Source organism: Chelon labrosus (assembly GCF_963514085.1).
Source record: "Chelon labrosus genome assembly, chromosome: 3".
Lineage (NCBI taxonomy): Eukaryota > Metazoa > Chordata > Actinopteri > Mugiliformes > Mugilidae > Chelon > Chelon labrosus.
Window position 1 is genome coordinate 15,858,037 of NC_140339.1, and position 21,991 is coordinate 15,880,027.

The 21,991-nt window shown below is 41.5% G+C and overlaps 2 protein-coding genes across 5 annotated transcripts in view; one reads left to right on the top strand and one right to left on the bottom strand.

The window, feature by feature from the left end:
• adcy7 (adenylate cyclase 7) overlaps window positions 1-10,978 on the top strand; it is a 46,099-nt gene extending 35,121 nt beyond the window's left edge. For 2 of the 3 annotated variants that reach the window (XM_084541529.1, XM_084541530.1), the window contains exons 13-27: window positions 1,254-1,313; window positions 2,466-2,543; window positions 3,730-3,799; window positions 3,892-3,989; window positions 4,127-4,211; window positions 6,721-6,858; window positions 6,991-7,056; window positions 7,261-7,451; window positions 7,751-7,856; window positions 7,991-8,149; window positions 8,855-9,001; window positions 9,173-9,280; window positions 9,379-9,493; window positions 10,236-10,360; window positions 10,824-10,978. In XM_084541529.1, the coding sequence (XP_084397655.1) occupies window positions 1,254-1,313; window positions 2,466-2,543; window positions 3,730-3,799; window positions 3,892-3,989; window positions 4,127-4,211; window positions 6,721-6,858; window positions 6,991-7,056; window positions 7,261-7,451; window positions 7,751-7,856; window positions 7,991-8,149; window positions 8,855-9,001; window positions 9,173-9,280; window positions 9,379-9,493; window positions 10,236-10,360; window positions 10,824-10,970 (1,693 nt within the window). In that variant the 3' untranslated portion in view covers window positions 10,971-10,978. The remainder of the gene's footprint in view (window positions 1-1,253; window positions 1,314-2,465; window positions 2,544-3,729; window positions 3,800-3,891; window positions 3,990-4,126; window positions 4,212-6,720; window positions 6,859-6,990; window positions 7,057-7,260; window positions 7,452-7,750; window positions 7,857-7,990; window positions 8,150-8,854; window positions 9,002-9,172; window positions 9,281-9,378; window positions 9,494-10,235; window positions 10,361-10,823) is intronic. The other variant, XM_084541531.1, reaches the window with a different exon arrangement.
• Window positions 10,979-12,171: 1,193 nt separating this feature from the next.
• On the bottom strand, window positions 12,172-21,669 carry brd7 (bromodomain containing 7). Of its 2 annotated transcripts, none has more exons than XM_084541534.1 (17): window positions 21,559-21,669; window positions 20,949-21,142; window positions 20,780-20,873; window positions 20,640-20,697; window positions 19,848-19,992; window positions 19,498-19,608; window positions 18,677-18,846; window positions 17,806-17,920; window positions 17,560-17,635; window positions 17,168-17,275; window positions 16,951-17,086; window positions 15,636-15,747; window positions 15,478-15,522; window positions 14,656-14,737; window positions 13,508-13,651; window positions 12,406-12,546; window positions 12,172-12,309 (listed from the first exon to the last, which is right to left on the bottom strand). In XM_084541534.1, the coding sequence occupies exons 1-17, from the start codon at window positions 21,605-21,607 to the stop codon at window positions 12,239-12,241; spliced, it is 1,851 nt and encodes a 616-aa protein (XP_084397660.1). In that variant the 5' UTR covers window positions 21,608-21,669; the 3' UTR covers window positions 12,172-12,238. The 2 variants fall into 2 exon arrangements, with proteins under 2 accessions (XP_084397660.1, XP_084397659.1); XM_084541533.1 differs by having other exon boundaries at window positions 15,478-15,525.
• Window positions 21,670-21,991: the final 322 nt, after the last annotated feature.

Consider the following 21,991-nt stretch of genomic DNA (forward strand, 5'->3'; position numbering starts at 1 on the left):
TATCAAATGGATGCATAATCCACAAAAAAAAATCTATCTAGAGGGATTTACAGTGAGCGTTTAGTGTGTTATTTTTTGTGTATAGAGGTTTAAGTCATAAACTATCTCTGCTATGTGTGAATGAGTGAAGAAATAAGAAATGTACAGTTGAATCTGGTCTGAGTGGTAGTTGACTGATGAAGATCCAGGGAGGATGTGAAGGTAATAAACATTGTTCTAAGAATCAGACATTATCTGACAATGTTTCAGTTTCCCAAAGTGTTAAGAGTGAATGAATGTTAGAGGCTTTTCAGTCAGCATGTACAGATTTGCCAGCTAAAGCTGTCACTTAGGATTGGTTGTGCTGCAGAGTGATGGGATCACTGAGCAACACCGATCAGCTACAACATTAAAACCACTGACAGAATTAAATACCTTTGACCATCTTGTGACAGTTCAGTGTTCTGCTGGGAAACTTTTGGACCTGGCATTCGTGTGGATGTTACCCCCACCCCATAGCAATGACACTCCTTGATGGCAGCATCCCCTAGATCCCAAACTGATCAAGGGGGATCCACTGGAATGAGCCTGATCTGCAGAGGCCTCTCCCCTCAACCCATAGGATCCAAAGGCCCCCCCAATAACAACATCCTGTTGCCAGACACCACAGGACACCCTCAGAAGGCCCATGTCCGTTCCCTGATGAGTCACAACTATTTTGGAGGCACAAGGGAGACCTACACAATATTAGGCAGGTGGTCATAATGTTATGCCTGATTGATGTGTATGAGGAGCTCTTCCACCAGCTTCAAATAATACATAGACAGACTGAATATGGTTACAACTTACAATGGTTAATTCTCTCTGCCCATCTGGTACGGGCAGTAAACAGGCACTATTTAGCTTCTGATTAGTGAGCGGGACTCACCTACACAAACAGTGTGGGCTGGAATAATGTGATTAGAAGAGACAAGTATGTGTCTAAAAGTGCAAGTATTCCACCTTCGCAGAATTTAGGTTTGTTGCATCTCAGAAACTGATAATTTCATTCAGTATTCACAATCCACTAAAGGAAAGGCAGCAGCTGGTGAACATGTCTGAGACTGAAATGAGGTGCAATCACTCAATCTTGAAGACACTGCATAATGGAGTATGTTGTTTTTCTATATATATAGCCATCTAGATTTCCACATGTGTATGATAATTATCCTTGCCTTTTTGGCTCCCTAGTTGTGATGATTTTGTGATTGTGTCTTATTGTTGGACCCTGACAGCATTGATGAATCTGTTGAGGAGCCATTCTCCTTGCCCACCCCTCCGTTCAGCACCTATAAGTGAGTGGGGCCTTTATGGCTCGTAAGGTCTTCATGCCTGGCAGAAGTTCTCAAACTTTTGGCTTGTCACCTCTACCAAAATCAAGAATGAATAGAGAAATAAGAAATGTGCAGGCTATGCTTCAGGCTTTAGGATCTGTAAAGAATCTTGAGACAATCTTGATTGTTATTGGCGCAATATAAATAAAACTATAAAGCGAAAGAATTCCCACAGCCACCCGTGTGAGATGCAAAGGATACAAAGCTTTCACATAGTGTAAATAATGCATATTGCTCTTAGTGTTTATTGCAGTTATTAGTAATTAATCCTTTAGCTTCCTGAATGATTTAAATATTAGAACACATCTTTTTTTCTGTGTATGGAGGTTAATACTATTAATTTCTCACAGTGCTTAAAAAAGAGCTATGATTCAATGCAATCAGGTTTCTTCCCACAGTTTCCCCAAATTAATTATTTAATTATTACAAAAGAGAGTAGAGGTTAAAATGATGTTTTCACAGTAATTTAAAAAGAGACATGATATCACACAATCAATTGTAATATAACAAATACAAGTCATCACTATTTTTTTATCCATTCGGTGACTCCCACACCCCCTTGAAATATCTATGTAGTGTCCTGACCGCCAGAGTGAGAACTACTGTGTTAGTGGAGAACCTTGGTATCCGAACACTAACACGAGCGGTGATGTAATAGCATCCTTTTCTCTCTGTTTCTATCTGCTACCTCTTTTTAATGGGGCAACTCATGATCCAAAGCCCTGTAACATGTGTTAGTGGACTGACATGCTCCTATTAACGCTGATCACTGCCTGGGACTTGTGTGTATCTGGGTCTGTGCATCTGTGTGAGTGTTTCCTTCCTGAGAGAGTAGGGGGGTTTCCAAGCAGAAGCACGACAGAAACACTCAGGCAGAATCTCGCAGAGATCTTCTAACACACGGCATTCTGCATCCGGCACACTCCCTCTACGTAACTCCCACAAACCGTATTTGTCTTTTCTCACTAATGCTCAGAATGGCATTAACCAGGTTGCCTCCAAGCACAACTTAACTGGACCTGAGTAACCCGCATGAGCTGATTTTCCAGCATCTATTGCCTGAGTGTCTGTCCAGTTGCCTCTTCCTAATTGTCTCTGTGCTTTCTGGTGCAGGAACAAATCCCAGAAGAGCAGGTTTGATGAGGAGCTGCACAATGAGATGACCACTACCATAGATGAGCTCAGCAGCAAGTAGGTCCATGATCACAACATGCCAAAATCCATTTAATAGTATGTTTAGTTGTTTATTTTGTAATAGATTAACATAACCCACATTATATATGGACAGAAGGTTGCAGTTTAGACTACTGGTATCAGTAATGACAAGGCAGGCGGTGTAATATAAGAAAATCTTTGAAATTTAACCATGGCTGCATGACATATTTATCTCATGTTGTGGCTTAGGTTTTAGTCCAACCCCAAATATTTATATCCATTGCTTCAATTACACGGTCATAGCCCCAATAGCGACTTAAATGAACAGTATATTAAGATGTTGTGTCTGGTCTCGAATTAATAATAAGCAAGGATAATTGCAGATTCACATTTGTGCTGATATTTGCCAGACTGATCCAGGGCTGGACAGTACCTGCACTAGTGTTTAAAAAGATATCACATATGTTAAAGTTCTTACAACATGTCTTATTTATTTTTAGTGTATAATTTTGTCTGTGTGATTATTGGTTACGTTCCCACATGCATAAGTTTAAAGCTCCCCGCAACAAAGAAATAGTTTTGAGTCTGAGTTTGGACATTTGCGTATAATAAAAATGTCTTAACAGACCTGATGGTGCTCAGGGCTCTTCCTGAGGACTGTTTTGTTACTTGATATTAACTGCTAAATTTATAATCTCTGAGAAATGGCTTGTGGCGTTTGGAAAAACACTATTATTTACCTTTAGACCCTGACTGATTATGTCTCTGTTTTCAAATAATCAATGAGGTTGCTGCTGTATGATAGCAGATTACAGAGTCCCTAGCTTAAAGCAGAGGCTGTAGCTGGACCACACAGAGCATTCCTTTGTGATGACCACATGTAATAAAGCTGCACTGAAAAGATCAGAAGCTCTAAAGTTGTCGTAGGCTGCTCATCATCAAATCTAACATCAGTATTGATGTTTCTTTGGATCACTGGGTCAATATAGTGCATTCGTGGATGATTAATAGGCGTATATCTTCCTCTGTCACAGTATAGATTGTATTTTGTAAACATAGCAATCTATAGAAGATGAAAAAATGTAAAGCAAATGGAAAAAGGTCACACTTAGAGTGTGGAATGTAAAAGTCAGAGCAATTATCTATTCATTACTTATTTTTTTCTTTCTTCCTACCTTCGTTTCATTTTTATGTTCATTCTCCCTTTCTCCCTCGGTCTTAGGCAGTGGTCTAAGTCTGAAGAGAGTGGAAGTTTAGCTCTGTGGTTTCCAAAGAAAGAGCTGGAAAAACAGGTTTGTAGGACACAAACAAGTATTTCCTACATTGTTGTACATTCCAGTACTGAATAAGAGGTTTAAGTGTGTTATATTTTTCCTCTTCTCAGTACCGAGGCCTGGATTTGCCGATGTTCAAGCACTATGTCGGCTGTGCCACCTTCATCTTTTTCTGTATCTTTATGGTTCAGATGTTTGTCGCAAAGGAGTGAGTACAATTTTATTCTGTTCTCGTTGTGAGTGCAACTGAAAAAGAAGGGGCATATTTTTTGTTTGTCCTTTAAGGTCTGAGATGTAATACTGTATTAAGAAATAGGCGCGAGACTGATGATTTTTCTCCCTCAGTCGACAGAAGTTGGGGATATCATTCGGAGTGTTGGTTTGTGTGCTGCTGCTGACCCTGGCCATCTGTTTTGCGGGTCACTTGCAGGTCAGTGTGTTAAATCTTACAGTCACATTCATCACTGCGCTACTTAGGTGATTCAGATCCAGTTTCCTTTCAGACCCAGTTAGCGTCTGGGTTTGTGGAGAATGGAAAAAATCTATTTCACAGGCACCACAGCCCTTTCATACATCTCTAAACACCTAAAGCCATGCTCAATACAGATCAACCATCAATGTAAAAAGAGTTGTTATTTGTCGGGCAGCCTGTTTTGATGTTTTATATATAAATTTTATATTGCTGAACTGGACATGTCCTCTATCACATGTGAGTAACTCTGTGTAACACTGTGAGTAATAATTGTTTTTAGTGGTATTTCCTGTGCATGAAAAGGGAAAATTAAATGTGAAATTCTTTCTAGATGACTAGGTTGCTGTCATAATACTGCAAGATATCAAGAAAAATAACATTGAACTTTGCATATGTCAGTACCAGAAGCCTTCCTAATGCTTTCTTTCCTTTCCCAGTAATTATGGCTGTATTGTCCGAGAGGCAATGCACAGATTTTATTAAATTAAAAACTAAAACCATTTGATGCAATCAAAACCTATTTAACGTCTGGTAGAATTGGACCTATAGTGAGATGTGCTCCATGCTACGTGCTTGCTCTGCTGCATATGTCTCAGGTTATGTTGAGCGCTACAAGAAGACAAGATACGACCTGCGTAGATCAGACAAGCTAAAAGACAGTACAGATTGAACCTGGAGAGATTATTATACAAAAACAGATTCCAGGAGCATGTGGCATGGTCTTCAACACGTCACAGGGTACCGGCAGAAGACCGTGAGGCCGACAACCAATAAAAACACACTCCCACATGTACTGAATGAGTTCTATGATCACTTTGAGACCCTCAACGCCAGCCGACGGAGTGGATTTCTCACCACAGATGACATACTGGATGCAACCCCCTCTGTGTCATTGGGGGAAGTGAGCACAATTCTGAGGAGAGCAAAACCAAGAAAGGCACCTGGCCCAGATAACATCCTAGAGTGTGTACTCAAGGTATGCTCTGCAGAGCTGGCCAGTGTTTTCACAGATATCTTTAATCTGCCCCTTACCCAGTCCTCAGTGCCAACTTGATTTAAGTCCACGATCATTGTGCCTGTCCCAAATGAAAAACTGTGTAACCTGCCTGTAGGACCACTGTGCCATTGCACTCACCCCAATTGTTATGAAGTGGTTTGAGATAATTGTCATGACGCACATAAAAAAAAAAAGACCATCCCAGCCACCCTGGACCCATTACAGTTTGCTTATCGACAGAATGGGTCAACTGATGATGCTGTCAACGCTGCCATTCACACTGCTCTCACACACTTGGAGGGTGAGGGCATGTTTGTCAGAGTCCTACTTATTGATTACAGCATTCAACACAATCATACCATATGGACTAAAATTTCACAGAGGATCTCACCTGGTCTCAGAGCACACTGTAGCTCCTGAAGAAGTCCCAACAATGACTCTACTTCCTGAGAAGGCTGAGCAAATTGGGAATGTCAACCAAAATCCTCTGCAAATTTTACAGAAGTACAGTTGATCGTGTCATCACCACCTCACTGCTCACCCCACTGCTCAGGATAGGAAGGCTCTCCAACATGTGATAAAAAGTGCACAGTTCATTTCTGGAGGAGCTTTCCCATCACTACAGGACATTTCCAGGACCAGGTTTATCAGGAGAGCCAATACACAGCCACAACACAACCTCTTCGCAGTCCTGCCGTCAGGGAGACGCTACAGGGATGTGAAAGCAAGGACAACTAGACTCTCAAACGGTTTCTACCCTCAAGCCATAGGACTCCTAAACAGCTCATACACTGCCTCACTTCCCCTTCGCTCCCACCGACTGGATCTGTTGCACAATGCTCAGAGCACTTTAAATTTAGGTTTTAACAGATTTCTCCTGCACCTTGTTTTTTTTATAACAAGGTTTGTTCTTTGTGGGATTTATATTTCTTTTATTTATTTAGTGTTGTTAGTAAGGGGGGCTTGCAAAGTAGGGATTTCATTGTATGGTTTAAATTCTGTTTTTACTGTACATATGACAAGCAAAAATGCAACAAAAAAGAGAAGTCAAGAATAAGGGCTTCATCGAGCTTCGAAAATGCAACTCAAACATAGCACAGTAGACAGGTGTTCAGGAAATAAAGGCAAGGGCGAGAAGCCTATCACATATGTGTGCTGTGTACATACAGTATGTGACTGACTGTGCCACAATTGGCCAGTGTGAGAATGGAAAATGTTATGTCAGCTATCTCCTGCATTCACTGTCCTGCAGCTTTCTATAGCTACTCTACTGACTTGGCATTTGACATGTGACATTCAGCACTTGACAGGCAGTGTCTTCTCTCAGACAGATTCCTTCTCTGGAAATAACTAGCTATCAGTCCCTCACATATGATGTCAGGAGATGGCAGCTCACTGTATAAAACTCATATCCTAATTGTTTGATCTTTTTTTCTCATCATTTTTCTTGCTTCTCTTTACATTCTGCAGCGCCTGTTTCCAGAGAAGCTGTCCAGGTGCCAGTGGCTGCCAGCTGTGTCTGAGGCGGTGGTTAAACGGCCATGTGTGCGCCTCCCTCTGGCAACCATCACTACTACGGCCATCATTGTCTTGGCAGTGTTCAACCTGGTAAGACTATGCTCACATGTTGAGTACTCTGCTATTTTGAGCTGTGCTTGTACTTCATCTATGCCATGCTAAACTTCAAAGCATGCTGCCCCGTGTCCCTTGTCAGTCACATCTTTTTTTAAACCCCTGCAGTGCTTCGTGAAGATAGGCGCGAATGCAACTCTCTCTTCTGATGATGATGATCTCTTCTGTCTGCCAGTGAGTGATGGATTTATTAACCATAGGAATAATAAATACTAGCAATAGTTTATCAATTTGATACATGAACTGAACTGAAGTGAACCACATAAAATACCCCTGCATCTTGGTTAGGAAATCACAATAGGAGGTTGTTCGTAGATGTGTAACTTGTGTTATTTGTGCCAGGTCTAATTCCATTTCTTCCCTCTCTCTATCCCACAGTACTCCATATACTGCTGTATACTGTCACTTATTGCATGTGGAATCTTCCTCCGGGTGAGCTTTGAGCTCAAAGTGCTCTACCTCATGGTTGCCTCCATAGCATACTACGTCATCATCCTCAACACCAATGAGGAGCTTTTTTGGCGCTACGAACGTTTCCTCCAAAACAATGGCAGCTTGAACTGCAGCAGGTGGGATGAAAAACAAAAAGGAAAACATGTAGCCTATCGGGCAGTGTATTGTTTCTTGCTGTAGATCTAATACTATTATGCAAACACATGAGGAGGGTATTTTCCTAGATTGCTATGTCATGTATTTTTAATTGGTCAAGTTAGATTGGTCAAACTAGGTTGCTATGTCATGTATTGGTCAAGTTATAGTATCATAAAATAGGCTTTGCAATTATTAATTTGTGTTTACGCTGGATGATCATTTAAAATATAGACTTCAAAGTCATGGTTGAACAATGTTGTTGTTTGTTCTGCTGTAGTGAAGAAAACTTCCTGAAATGTATAGGGCTGGTAAAACACCCCCAGGTTATGAGCTGCATATATATCACACTCTTCCTGGTCACCATGCTCATCATCTCCCAACAGGTAATGGCAATTTCTTTACTTATTTAACGTCTCCATTTTGTCCCTTACATCCAAAATAGATAACTCAATATGTGCACATCTGTCATATGCATTTATTTTTGTTGCCTGCTCTAACTTGTGTTTCTGTATCCTAGAACGAGTCCTGCTTCCGCCAGGACTTCTTGCTAAAATACAAGAACCGCACAGAGCAGGATGAAATCGAGACCAGGGAGAACCTGAACCGCCTCCTGTTGGAGAATGTGCTGCCGGCCCATGTGGCAGCCCTTTTTGTCGGGGAGAATAAAAAGAACGAGGTGAGACTTCCTTGAGGTTCTAATTATGGTTGTGTTGAGCACCCCTTCCAAATTGTCATAGGTAGAGCAGGCTGTCCAAGAAGCAGAGGGTTAGCGGAAGTGTCCTCGAGCAAGACACTGAACCCCTGGCGTGTGAATGTGTGTGAATGTGTGTGCTTATGTGAACGAATGGGTAAATATGACATTGTAACTGTAAAATGCTTTGGGTGGCATTCAAGCTCATCAACTACTTTAATTGATATTTTATTGCAAAACAATAATGCCAAACTCTGACATCTGTGCTTCTGGAAACTTGGAGCAGGAAGGAGTGGAGGGAAGAAATACAGAGTGTGGTTTCATTTCAAGATGAAAGTAGTGCTAAGTAGAAGTAAAGCTTGTGATGTCTGTTAAATGATCATTTCAAGTTAGAGCGGAAACTCTAGCAATATGCTGAAACATAATTCTGCCCATAATTCCTTGTTGGTTTGAGTACATTACTGTGCTAAAAGTAGAGGTGAGCATGGGAACATTTAGTAAGTTTGAAATTCCATGACAAATTACTGTTTGACAGTAACTCAAGTGAAAACGATTATATATTGGAATGTTTCAGTGACTTGTCTTTTCTTATCAGCAGAACAAGGATCCGTTACAGGAACTTGAATCTGTTAACTTACCTTAAAAGCCTTCTTTGGTGAAACTATTGACTTGTTTTTTTTCCCTAAACAGGACCTGTACTATAAGTCATACGACTGTGTGTGTGTGATGTTCGCCTCAGTGCCTGATTTCAAAGAATTTTATACTGAGTGCGATATCAACAAGGAGGGCCTGGAATGCCTGAGGCTGCTCAACGAGATCATCGCCGACTTTGATGAGGTCAGGAAGACAAAAAAGGACAGGGACTTATCCCTCAGTTCATTACCAAGAATGTCTCTGTGTTACACATTTCATTTCCGTTCCATTTGCATGGCTGTTGCCAGCAGTAATAAATACGATAAAGTTCCTAAATGCATGCATCACTCATTTTGTTTTCTTCTAACTCAACAGCTGCTGTCTAAACCAAAGTTCAGTGGTGTGGAGAAGATCAAGACAATTGGCAGCACTTACATGGCTGCGGCAGGGCTTAGTGGGACGCCCGGTCAGGAGAACAATCAGGTGAGTTTGTTGCTTCTCCAGACCAGGGTTAGGTCAACTTTAACTGTTTCAATACAATCCACATGCACACTAATAAGGACCTGACTGTGTGCTTCCAGGACACAGAAAGACAACGGGCCCAGATAGGGAACATGGTGGAATTTGCCATCGCTCTGATTGGAAAGTTGGATGGCATCAACAGACATTCCTTTAATAGCTTCAGGCTCCGTGTGGGTGAGTGTGCTTCACCATAAAACTTTCATTGAGGGAATTCTGCACTTTATCAGTCTCTGTTAAGTCTGGCACAATAGGTTTCCTTGGTTACACTGTACAGGATTGGCGTTTATGTACTGCTCTCGCATTTGGACGACTAACATTCAGTGACACTTGAATATAAGGTTTGAAGCTCCTTGTAACTTTGAAGATAAATTACTGTGGTTAAGCTAAGTACATCAAATAATATATCAAGTAAATACTTGAAGACTGAGACAGAACCTCTTTGGGAGTCTGAGAAGACCCCTTCTGTTGGGTCTGCAGTCCAGACAGCTGATTCTGAACAGACTTCTTGGATAAAAGTTTTGTTTAAAATATCTACATTTTTTTAGAGATAAAAATGTACAAAAGGCATAAACACAGACATGTTGCACTTAGTGACATAAATCGTCTTTATCATGCTGCTGTTTTTATCAGCGGCCGTGTCTAAACACCTTGTACACATCTCAACAAAATAGACTAACTTCCTCTCTGTTTCCTCAAAAGAAACTTTTTCTTTATGCATTGAAAGCTTGGAGTGTATTCGAAAATTTTGAGATGCATTTTGTGATTAATGGCTTTCATGAGCAGGCTTTGTACAGTCACAACCTTGGTGATGTGCTATCCTTTTATCTATTTTTTTTGGTTCGCCTCAGCATTTCTCATCATAACCATTACTCTTCATCAGTTAAACTTGAGTTGTGTGTCGTCCACCTCCCCACAGGAATCAATCATGGCCCAGTGATAGCTGGAGTGATTGGGGCGAGGAAGCCTCAGTATGATATCTGGGGCAACACGGTCAACGTGGCCAGTAGAATGGAGAGCACAGGAGAGCTGGGAAAGATCCAGGTACGTTCAGCACAGTCCAGCAGTATTTTATTTGGTGCTTTAAGGTTAAACTGTTCCACCTTTCACACCTCCCATGCTTTGTGTCGCAAATCTCAATAGAGTCATTTACAAAGTTCCAATTTCTAACTCTGGAGCCAGATTTTCTTTTCTTTGTCCTTCATAACACCAATATAAAAAACTATTTTCCATCCTTACCCAGCTTCCTGTAAATGCACTTTATTGCTGTGCGCCACATGTGCTGGTGGATCAAAAACAATTCATGCTTTAACTTGATAAACCACGTTAATTTGCATCTGCTGGCATCGCTCACAAAGTGAAACAATGCCACTGGCTGCTACAGTGTAATGCTGTCACAGTGGATTTGGGAAAATATGTGATTCCTTTTTGGTTTCATGGCTAATTAAAATTTAGGTTGCACTTGTCTTAGCTCCAACCGTGCGTCATGGACTGTGTGTACTTCCAGGTAACGGAGGAAACATCCGAAGTCCTGCAGAAGCTGGGCTACTCGTGTGAGTGTCGAGGATTCATCAACGTTAAAGGCAAAGGAGAACTGAAAACCTTCTTTGTGTGTACCGACATGAGCAAGCAGCAGGGTATGGGGCTGAGCTGAGGCCTGGCCCCCCCAGCCAACAGGACTGGAGACAGACTCATGTACACAAGTCAAGAGTTTACAGACTGCAGCCCACCCTCAGGGTTGACCAGACTGTAATAAAGCTGTGTTCCTGTGATGTTGCTGAATGAAAATACGGAGGCAAATTAAGGATTTAGAGGAACTGCTCCTTCACTGTGTGGCGGATTTCGCTCTCAAAACTTGGAACCCTTAAGTCAGATCAGGAGATGACGACTGAAGAGTATGTATGTACAATCGCATCTTTTTCTGTTCATGAACACATCCAGTGATTAGTCCCTTTTTGTACTTTTTTCCCCCCTCTAACTTAATGTGATGGAAAAATGTGTGTTGTACTAATGCCAAATACATTTGTTATGTTTGAAGACCTCTTTGGTTAAAAATGGATTCTGTCTGGATTATAATTTGAAACCCATATGGATTCCTGTTTACAAAGCGGTGGACACTCTGCTCTGTTACTGTGTAATGAGCAAGACATATGTGATTAGATGGATCTGTTTCAATGTCTGGAACTGGCCCAACAGGAGATAATCAGAAAAAAATCCTGCTTGCTCCCTTCAACAGGACACGGGTAACAAATGGTAGTTTCATTTTCTGGAAACTGCAAATCCTAACATAATTTCCGGTAAAGTTTAGTTAGTGTATCAGGTATTTATGAGGACATTTGTTAAGCTGCACCTGTGTGGTTTGGCCATTGTTAACGGTTTAATTTTGCATATATGACAATAGTATTTCAGGATGAAAAGGCCAAAACCTTTGTTTGTCATCTGTCAAAGTGTCCATTCTGCTTGGATAAGAAATTAATATTAAGTGTCTTTTGCTGCCTGTCTGCATATATGCTGCAGTGAGGGAAACCTGTGACGCTCTCTTTGGTGTCTTTAGTCTGTGTGATCTTACAACCTGCCTGCAGTGAATGTTTTTTCTGACCCCAGCTGATTTGGATTGCTCTCCGTGCCTCTGAAACTTGATTTGTCTTGTGGCCTTACCTTCTGAGACCAACATCTTGTCCATGTTTGTGTTTACATAATAATAATAATAATAATAATGTATTGGCCTTTGTGTGAACAAATGTGACATCGACTTTTGTACAGAGACAGAATGTAATAAATGTTTTGCTAAATCATGCAGTGTTAACACAAGCCAAGGTTTATAGAAAAAATGTTTATTGATTGAATACAAATGTCAGACAAAAAGCACCTTTTGTACAAAAAGTTAATTTATTAAACAGAATGAGGGAACTTGGAATTTCATTACACAGCGACGACTGGAACCACATCTGGACAGCTTGACAACGTCTCCATTGGTTCGGCCGTCTCCTGCACTGAAAACATGAAAAAGTATATCGCTGTCAGTTTTGACTGAAATGTGTAAGAGTAAAATTATGCATTTATTTTTGTTATTTCATGAAGTGTGTTACCTGTAGTGAGGTCAATGAAGGGATCCAGAGGTTCTGGAGGAACAGCGATTCCCATGGCCTTCCTAATGCCGTAGATGCTACTGACGTCACATGGGGCCACTTGACCAGTCAGCTCAGCCAAGTTCCCGGTGACCTTCTCAGCTGTGAAAGGGTAGGAGAATGAATGATTAAGCCAACAGGAAGTTGAATAAGGCAATCTCCTTGACGACTGTTGCTATAGATTCAACCTATAGCCTGGACACTCCTAGTGCAGAGCTATGGTCTTTGCAGTCTCCTTGGAGTAGTGCAAATTTCCCAAATCCTTAGCACACTATCATTAAAGAGGGGCTATGTTGTTGATTTCCAGCTCTATATTATTATTCTGTGTCTCTACTGGAGCAGTTCTCATACCGCTCGTTATGCAGTTCATCTTCTTCCTGGAAACTAGCGATATTGTCTTCTGTCTCTTTTAAGACCTCAGTAAAAGCCCACTGTCTTCAGACTGACAGTCTATGTGAAAGCCAGTAACAAACTTTCTCATTCTTGACTGGAAATGGCAGCTTCTCATATCCAAGTTTGAGCCTGACTCTGGTTCACAATACGGATATGTGAATAACAAACATCCGCGACAATAAAAATTATAGCAGGACGCTACTGTTGAGTAAATATTACACCCATTAGGTGCTTAGTGTGTGATGTGACAGTTATTAAATGCCTATAATACAGCTCGAGCAGACTGCTGAGACCATATGAAGAAATCCAAAATAAACTTGACTTATTCAGTCTGAACATTTGACTAATGTAGATTCCTTTCATTCTGTATTTACATTATTCATTTGGCCGGGTTTATGAACATCCTTGTAACATCACAGCAACTAAAGACAGGGATAATGCCCCCTCCCCTCCAAAAAAGATTCTTTGGGATTCCAACTTTGAAAATGAGGTCCACAATGCCTTAAATCAGATCACTGTCCAGAGCTGTTCCTGTCTGAAGCTAAAAGACTAATCACACCTGTGTAGGATGGCAGCTAAAGAGGTAAATGAAGGGTTGTTGGAGGTCTACAGCTGGTGGCGACAGCTTGAGTGGAGGAACAAAGAGGTCCATGCATTGAGAGGCTCTTACCCAGCTCCAGCTCCTTGGTAGTCGGGGCCAGCAAGCAGATCAGGTTAGGTGGCTGCTTGGCGCTCAGACGCTCCTTCTGTGCTTCCTGCAAGTCGCGCAGGAGCTTTGTAGTTTCATCCAATTTCTGCTGGAAGTGCAGGGCCTCTGTGTCAGATACAGGGGGTGGGGGGCATAACACACATGGTTAAAACTTCCCCTGGGTTCCTCCAGTTACCTTGTGGTAACCCCCATGACATTAGTTACACACTGAAGACAATGCATTCCCTTCTTTCCGAGCCCTCTCATAAACCACTCAGTCTTACGGTTACAGCAATATCTGAGAGTGACGGGAGACGAGGGGAAGGAAACTCATAGGACTAATTGATTCATCTGACAGCTTTACGCTGACGGAGGTTTTTTTTTTTTCTCTCTCTACTGCAACAGAGTTCAGCCTGTTCAACCCTGTGTGTGACAGTCTTCAGTGTGTGTTTCCAGTCATACAGATGAACGTTCACAGCATCACACTTGACACTGTGGAGCTGGAGCAGTTCATCTGAATGGATTCTTCAGCTTTTTGTCCAAAACTGAGCTCAAATAGCCGACAAGTGCTTTTGCATGTGCATGACTGGATTTTTCCCCTCTGTCCCCTTATTTCTGGCCATTTAATCAAAATTAAATTCAATTCAACATTTTTTTAATATCACAGAGAAGGCTATTTGATACCAATTTTCTGTTTTACTGGTCAAAGACTGATGGACAACAAGGAGGGAAAATACGGTCTAAAACTACCAATTTATTAGTTCTCCTAGTTATAGGATTAATTAAGTGAACCTGGTCCAAAATAAGTCTCAGGAAACTGATGGATAATTTCATTCCTGGCTCAATGTAGCTACAAGAAATGACAGGTATCGATGTTTACTCTTAGTGCGATGGTGCTGATTACAACACATAAAAAAAAAGTGCATTACAGTTGAAAGACAGATTTCCTGTTATGCTGCAAAACAACGTTCCTCTGTACGCCCACAAAGAAAAAATACTGAAGACATTTTTACCTCCTTCTAATTCCTTTCTCAGGGAAGTGAATTGATCAAGTATATTTCAACCGTACCCCGATAACTGTGTAAATATTGCAGCTCTAAATGTACAACAAACTGAGTAAGAGGATTTACCCCCGGAGAGCTCCTCATCCGTCTGCAGGCCTGCAGTGGAGTGCAGGAAGTCCAGTCTGTTAGCTGCATTGGGTTCAACTACCTACAAGAGACAGAAGGAAAACTTGTTAAGTCAGATTAGAAAAATGCATACCACACCGGACTTGAGCTCTTGTGTCAAAAGAACATCCGGCTTTTTGAAGCCTCTTTTGTCACGCTGCTTCTTCGCTCCAATAAAATCAAACCTAATCAAAAGCTGCAACACCCGAGCAGGGGATGAGTGTAAACTGGATCGCAGCCAACAACAGCAAACAGCCAGCACAGAGGGTTGCTGTGTGCCTGACGGCGCGGCCTGTACTTTGGTTTCCTCTGCTGCTCTTAGGAGCGATTCAGCTCTGCAGCCAGCGGGCACAGAAAGAAAACACAGTCCTCTCTGAATTCTCCAACAGCGGGCCTCGAGTGAGCAGCACCGCTGTGTTCAGAGGGGAAATGTTCTTTCCACGGCAGGCCCCTGCCATGTTGACACAGCTGGCTGATGCAGCAATCATCAGTGGAGGCCATCTATAACACAAATTAAATGAAGTGTCCACATATGGGGTATAGACGTGCAAGAACACGTGACTGAAGAGCAGCACCGCAGGAGCTCCCATTTCAAACATCACAACCAGCACTGATGAGGGTGAGTGACTCTGGTTTTGTGTTACATAGCACACAACGATGCTCGTCATTCTACACTTGATGTCCATTTCCACTGTGTTGCATGAACTAAGACACAATGAACACACGGTGTTCACCAGTGGGCAGAGCATCTTCTATCTGCACCACATTAGCACAAACTCTCACCTCCATGCCATCCTTTTCCTCTTGCACATTTTCTGGCCCCTCCGTCTGCTTGAAAGGTGAAAATTACAGGAGAAAAAAACACAATTATTCAGTCAGCTGAATACATTTCTGTCCTGTGCTGTGAAACTAGTCAGTAAAGTGTCACAGCAGATGCTTACAGGCTCGGCCTCCTTCAAGGTCTTTGAATGCTCTCCGTTCGTCACTGCATCCAGAAGGTTGTCTGCCATTTTGTACACATACTCGTCTGATCTGGCCAGGAATTCTGACAAGCTGCCAAACAAACACACACAATTAGTACTATTGTAGCTTTAGCAGCGGTATCAAAAACCTGAATCACTGTATTAAATTCTTCTGACCTCCATCATAGTACCACATTACTCCATAAAGAGTACGGTGCAGTCTTACTCATGGTTTTCAGAGTTTCCAGATATCAGGTTCCTCTCCTGTGGAACCAGCTCCCAATTTGAGTTCTACAGACTCACTCTCTACCTTTAAGACTCGGGTCCAAACTTTAGTTTTTGATAAGATTTATAGCTATAGCTGGCTCATGCGACACTGGACCACCCCTTAGTTATGCTGCTATAGGCCTAGGTTGCTGGGGGAGCTCCTATGATGCACTACCTCTCCTCATACATTTATAAGCCCTTCCTGCATGTTCTTTGTTATTATTTCATGAAAGCATTTTTTTCTTATAATTTCCAGAGGCTTTTCATTTCATAATGCCTGCATTCACAGCGATGGCATTTCACTCCTCTCTCTTAACTTTCAGCCTTCTCTGCCTCTCTTTGGCCAGCAACAACCACATTTAGATTCAGTCAGCTCAACAAACATGAAAACAATGCTGCTTTAAATAGACACAGTACTTACATTTCTAACACAGTTAACAAGGCTGACCATGATAACTACCGCTCTGTATAAAGCTCCGTGTTAGCGGTTCCTGTTGGTTTTAGTATACAAGAGCTGTTTTTTTTAGTGAGGAACATGTCTCATCACTTAATACAAATGTACAACTCCACCTAGCTATCTGGAAGCTAAGTAGGCAGCTCTTGTTAAGCTAAATAAATAAAAGCTTCTAGTTTAGTTTATGTTTTTACATGGTTGATTTAGTATGACTTTGATATTGGAATGCGAGCTAACAGGAGCTAAGTAGTTTATAAAGGCTGGCAATTGTTGAGCCTGCTAACTTGAGAGACAGGAGACGTACGATTGGCAGAAATGTAATCTCTGAGTGAACTGACTTTTGAAATGAAAGCTTTTATCCAGACTTTACAAAATTGACATTTTGCAATAAAAATAAAGTCTGCAACATTTTCTAATAATGCCTTAGGTTTTTATCCTTAAAAGGTCAAAAAGAGGAAATCAAAGAAAAGGAAAAGAGGAACATCTGGAAAACAATCAGCCAGGAATGTCTCAAGTGACGTTTTGTGAAGATGCCACAGAGCTTGAGTGCGTTTATGGTCATGCTGTACATACCTGTCTGAGCCCTGCAGGCTGGACTCGTCTCCATAGACAGAGTAGATGAGGTCAGAATCATCCTTGCTGATGTTGGCGAAGCTGGAGTCGTAGGTGGGTGCGTAAGAGGTGAACGGCCCGTAGTTCATGTAAGCCACTGTGGAGGAGAGTGTGTTAAACCTGAAGACATCTCACTGTCTTTGATATTAGCAATGTACAGAAACATCAAGTGCAGTACCAGGAGTAATCCGGTTCCTCTTGTCCTCTCTGAAGCCCTGCAGGGTGTTCACACCGTTCTGCAGTCGATTGGACATCATGCCCAGTTTCACAGGACAGTAACCAGCTTCTGAAACAGCAAACATGGACATCTTAGCAGAAGTTCTTTTAAGACTAGACGGCAACTAAGTATTTTTTTTTATTCTCACCTAAACTACCAATCATTTCAAAAAGATATACAGATTACAATTATTAAGGCTGGAAAAATGTAAAATATTCCTTTTCAAAAAGCCGGAAACTCAAGAATTTCATAAATCTAAATTATCTTAACAGTTGCCTTTTAATTTTCTGTTCACTAATCAATGAATGGATTCATTGTTTTCACTGTTTTAAGGGTCAAAAATGGACAGACACCTCCTGCTGACGGATCTGCTGCGTTGAGGATAGCCAGAGTGGTGGAGCCATCAGACTTCCGCCTCACAAACTCCAACTAAACAACAAAGAAAGACATGAAAATATCAAACTAATGTCTCAACCATCACTAACTGACCAATACTGCCATCCAGGAGGCTGACATTAAGAGGAAAACTTCCTTAAATTGCTGTTAAAAATATTTTAATAGCAGATGTGCAGATGAGAAATAATTAACTGCTTCCTCACATCGCTTTGCAGCAATCTGTTGGACAGCTTTCCTCCCGACTCCTCAATGACCTTGCGGATTTCCTCAAGCTCTTTCTCTGCCTTCACTGCTTCGTCCTTGGAGTCCTTGTCCTGTCTGTAAATGAAAAACAAATTGAAAGACGGTGAGTGAGATGCTTTGACAATGACCAACAAGGTTTTCTTTTTCTTTCTTTGAGGCAGCAAGACAAAGCTAAGCATGCACACAGCAGCAAAATACTGCAGGGTAGAAACCAGTTTGAGTTTTCCTGTTGATCAAATGTTTACGTGCTGCTTTCAATCTCCAACAAACGTCATCAGGATTTTTTTTTTTTTTTAAACACACTGCACATTTTGTGAAATAGTAGCTTAACAAAGACAGAGTAATGGTCTATCTGAGGGCGTTCCTCTGCTACTAGTAGTCATAGACATACATCTACATCACTAGGAAAATAGGATGCACAGCCATGACAGGACACAAGTCCTAGCATGTTGAAAAGCATTCCTCACATTCTCCAACTCCAACTCTGCAGTGGAAAACCAATGAACTTGAAGTCAGAGAAAACCAAGCTTACAGGAACCAACTCTTGGTGAACGGAGCATGAAAATGTTTTCATCAACCAGCATTTCTGATTCTTGTATTAATTTAAAATCTGCCATCGTTTCATCTTCTGTTTTTTTTTTGGTCTTAAACACCTGTGGCTGCAGCAGACCAGCTACAACTATAAGGGGCTTAAATATTGAATACACAGTGATGAGTGCGACTCCAAGTCCTCTTTGAACCTGGAGTCTGGCCTCTCCTGGCGTCAAGCAAATACATGCTAGTGCCAGTATGACTTAAGGAAACATGTGTGACGTTAACGAGCTGAATGACCTGGGTGTGCTGGGTGTCTGGGAGCTCTCGCTGCTGTCCGTGGTCATAGGTCCCTCCTTGTTTTGGTCCAGGGGGGTGCCCACTTGTTCCTCAGTCTTTACTGGGTGTTTGGCAGAAGGGTCGAGGCCAGACATAAATTCTATGCTCTTCTTCAGGCTGTCCAGCCTTTCCTATTGGAAAAAGGAAAAAAAAAAAAACCCTCTTCATTAGGAAAAGCAAATAAAATGAAGAAAAAAGAGGTGCCTCTGGTAGTGATGATGTGGTGTATATTTCTTTAGCGAACGATTTGAGGCTATCTGCTGCCCCCATCTGTTGCATCTTTGCAAATGCAAGGTCGTCAGGTTTTGTTCCAGGGCTCCATATAAAGTTGAGCTTTTCCCAGTCAGGGTTGGGGGCAGTGTTGCAGCAAAATTAAGAGAATCATACAGTCTAACTTCCACTGTAATCATTTAATTTAATTGCCAGTATGGACCCATGTACCTTTTGTACGACAACCAACATTAAGATTTTACGGCCACAATGATGCAGCAGCAAGGGATAAGATTTTAGTACGGAAAGCTTTCTGTTTTAAGTTTATAGTCCGAGTAGTAATGAGTAATAATTAAGATGGCTTTGGTTGCATGTAGGTAAACCATAGACTGTTAAAAAAAAAAAATGGAGGCATTGACATCCCCTCAAAAGTGAAGCCAAACCATGTAAAGACCTTTTTTTTTTTTAATAACACTCTTTGTCTACAATCCCTGAGTCAACACTGATGCCTTACAAGGGAAAACTAGAGAATGTCAGGGTCTATGTTTTGTGTTCAATCTTCTGCTTCATACCTGGCTCAGGATCTTCATACCGGAGTGTAGTAGTTTTCGGGCAGCTTTATGGTAGATCGTCTCAGGTTTGTTGTAAATCATGGCGTTTTCACACATGATCCTGAAGTCCACCTGAATCAACAAAACACTCAATGTTAAACCCTTAACCGATACAACAGACGAATGAAAGTGAAAATGAGTACAAATATGTTCTTTATGCCAAATGTTACGCAGGATGAACCGACATTGTTGCGGCATTACTCACGTTTTCCTATTTGAACACTAATCCAACACAGTTAACATCTGCCAAGTCTCAGTTATTTGGGTTTACTTAGCTTTGTGTCTGTACTGTGTGTCATGCAAACAGATACCTTGAGTTCATCCAATGACTGGTAGCTCTCTCTCTTTACTTTGTCCTTCATTGTGCTGAAGTCCATAGGACGCTTGATAATTAAAGAGTAGCCAGGAGCAATGAGGTCTGTCACAGGAAATGAGAAGAATGCACTCGGGTCTTTCCTAGAAAAGAAACAGAAAACCTTTAGTTTACGACAGCAAAGACACAGAAACATAAACTGACAGAGAGTAAGACAGGTGTCCGTTAATGATTTAATACCCAACACTATATGGGAACTTATTGATTAATCTGCAATATCTCATACATAACACGCAGATGGAGGTATTCAACATCAATATACGATCTGTTGCTTTTTGAGTTCTATTAACCAGAATCAATAGATCAATCAGGATAAACATGCCTCATGTAACTAACTGAACAGGAGCAGACTGGTTGAATCTGACAGAATATTCAGATGCATTGAGAGGGGTGGTGTAAATTTGTGACAATTCATTCATAGGAAAATACTGGTGCCTAATAACCATGTCCCAAAGTGGGGTAAACATCAGGTTACCAGGAAGGACACAAACACGGCAGTAACAAAACAAGTGCCTGTGAACACGGATAAAGCTAGAATCGGTGTGGTCGGCACTGTTGAAGACGTGAGTCTGTCTTAGTCATCTTCTCTTGACTTCTGTGTTTTAATAACATGTCAAGAAAGCTCTATTGTGACTGATATAACGGTGCAGTAATCACATATATCTCATTGTGTGGTTTTATTCCAGTGGGGTTTGAAATATTGTCCATGTAGACGTAGCCAGTGTTGCACCTTTGGAGCTGCCTGATGAGCTGATACAAAGCTTCCTGTAGGGGAGTCTGTTCTTTTTCTGCCAGAAAGAACAAAAAAGCCATGTTAGAAATTTAAAGAAAAAACAGTGCTGATATAAATTCTGAGTGTTTTGACAGTACCTTCTTGTTTGTCCAGCTCTGAGCGTATAGGAGTTCTGCTTTGCTCCCGGTCGTCCTCTCCATCTCCATCCTGCCCTTTCTTCTTCTTAGTCATCTAACAAACACCAACATAAAGTCAATCCCCCTTTCAGAAGTGAAACAGACACGAGATGAACATTTAAAGACTTACCTTTTTCTTTCCTCTGTCATCTTCAGGAGAACCAAGGCTCCTCTCTTTATCCTTCTTCTTTTTCTTCTTCTTGTCTTTGGGTTTGTCCAGGTCCGCAGGCTGCTCATCGTAAAATGTGTCCCGGCTCGAGCTTCCCGTTGTCACTTCGTTCCCCGACACTTTCAACACCAGCTTCAGTGGCCTCTCCACGTGTTCTGCACATATCAAATCAACCAATAAGCTTCATCGAGTTATCAGCATCTAACCAACCGAGCGATCCGTGGCAGCTCATGGACGCTGGAAACAATAGCATCTTACTGCTACATCCAAGTTGTTTTTAGTGGAGCTATTAACCTCGTTTTATATATATATATATTTTTTTTTTTAATAGTCGACGATTTAATTTTATCAGACTTTTTATTTGAAAATTACAGAAACATGAGCGAAACACAGACCAATCCGTTACTCGTTTAGTAGTAAGCTAGGGCGCTAACTAATCAGCTAAAGCGAGCTAGCTAGTACTATTGTGCTAACACAGCTACCGAGCGCGAAACCAGCAGATTCACGCACTTAAACACAAATAATTAACCAATTTTCTTGGTAAAAGGTTGAGTAGTCTGCAATTAAATACCTTCATATCCGTGTTTTTCGGACTTGTGCTTTTTATGCTTCTTGCCCATTGTTTGTATTTTGATCTTGCAACCAGCCGGTTGCTCTTTTTGGTATCTATTGTGTTGGCGGAAGCCGTACAAGGAAGGAGTCTCACAGCGCCCCCTGTCTGTGAGGAGGTGGTACTACGCGATGGTGCGACCACTCTTCCAGCCGGCAGGGGGCGACATAGGCTTTAAATTAAACTTCAGACCAAGCCCTGCAGGTGACGGAGCGCTTGTGAACTTTGATTTTAACTGTTGGTTTGAATTATAGACCGCTTCTTGATGACAACCAGCAAGAGGGAAGCTCTATGAATATGCAGCCATTGTCAAAGTGCTCTAATGGGCCAGAACTGTTACTATCTTTGCACACTGGCACAAGTAAATACCTAGTATCCCAAAATGTGAGGATAC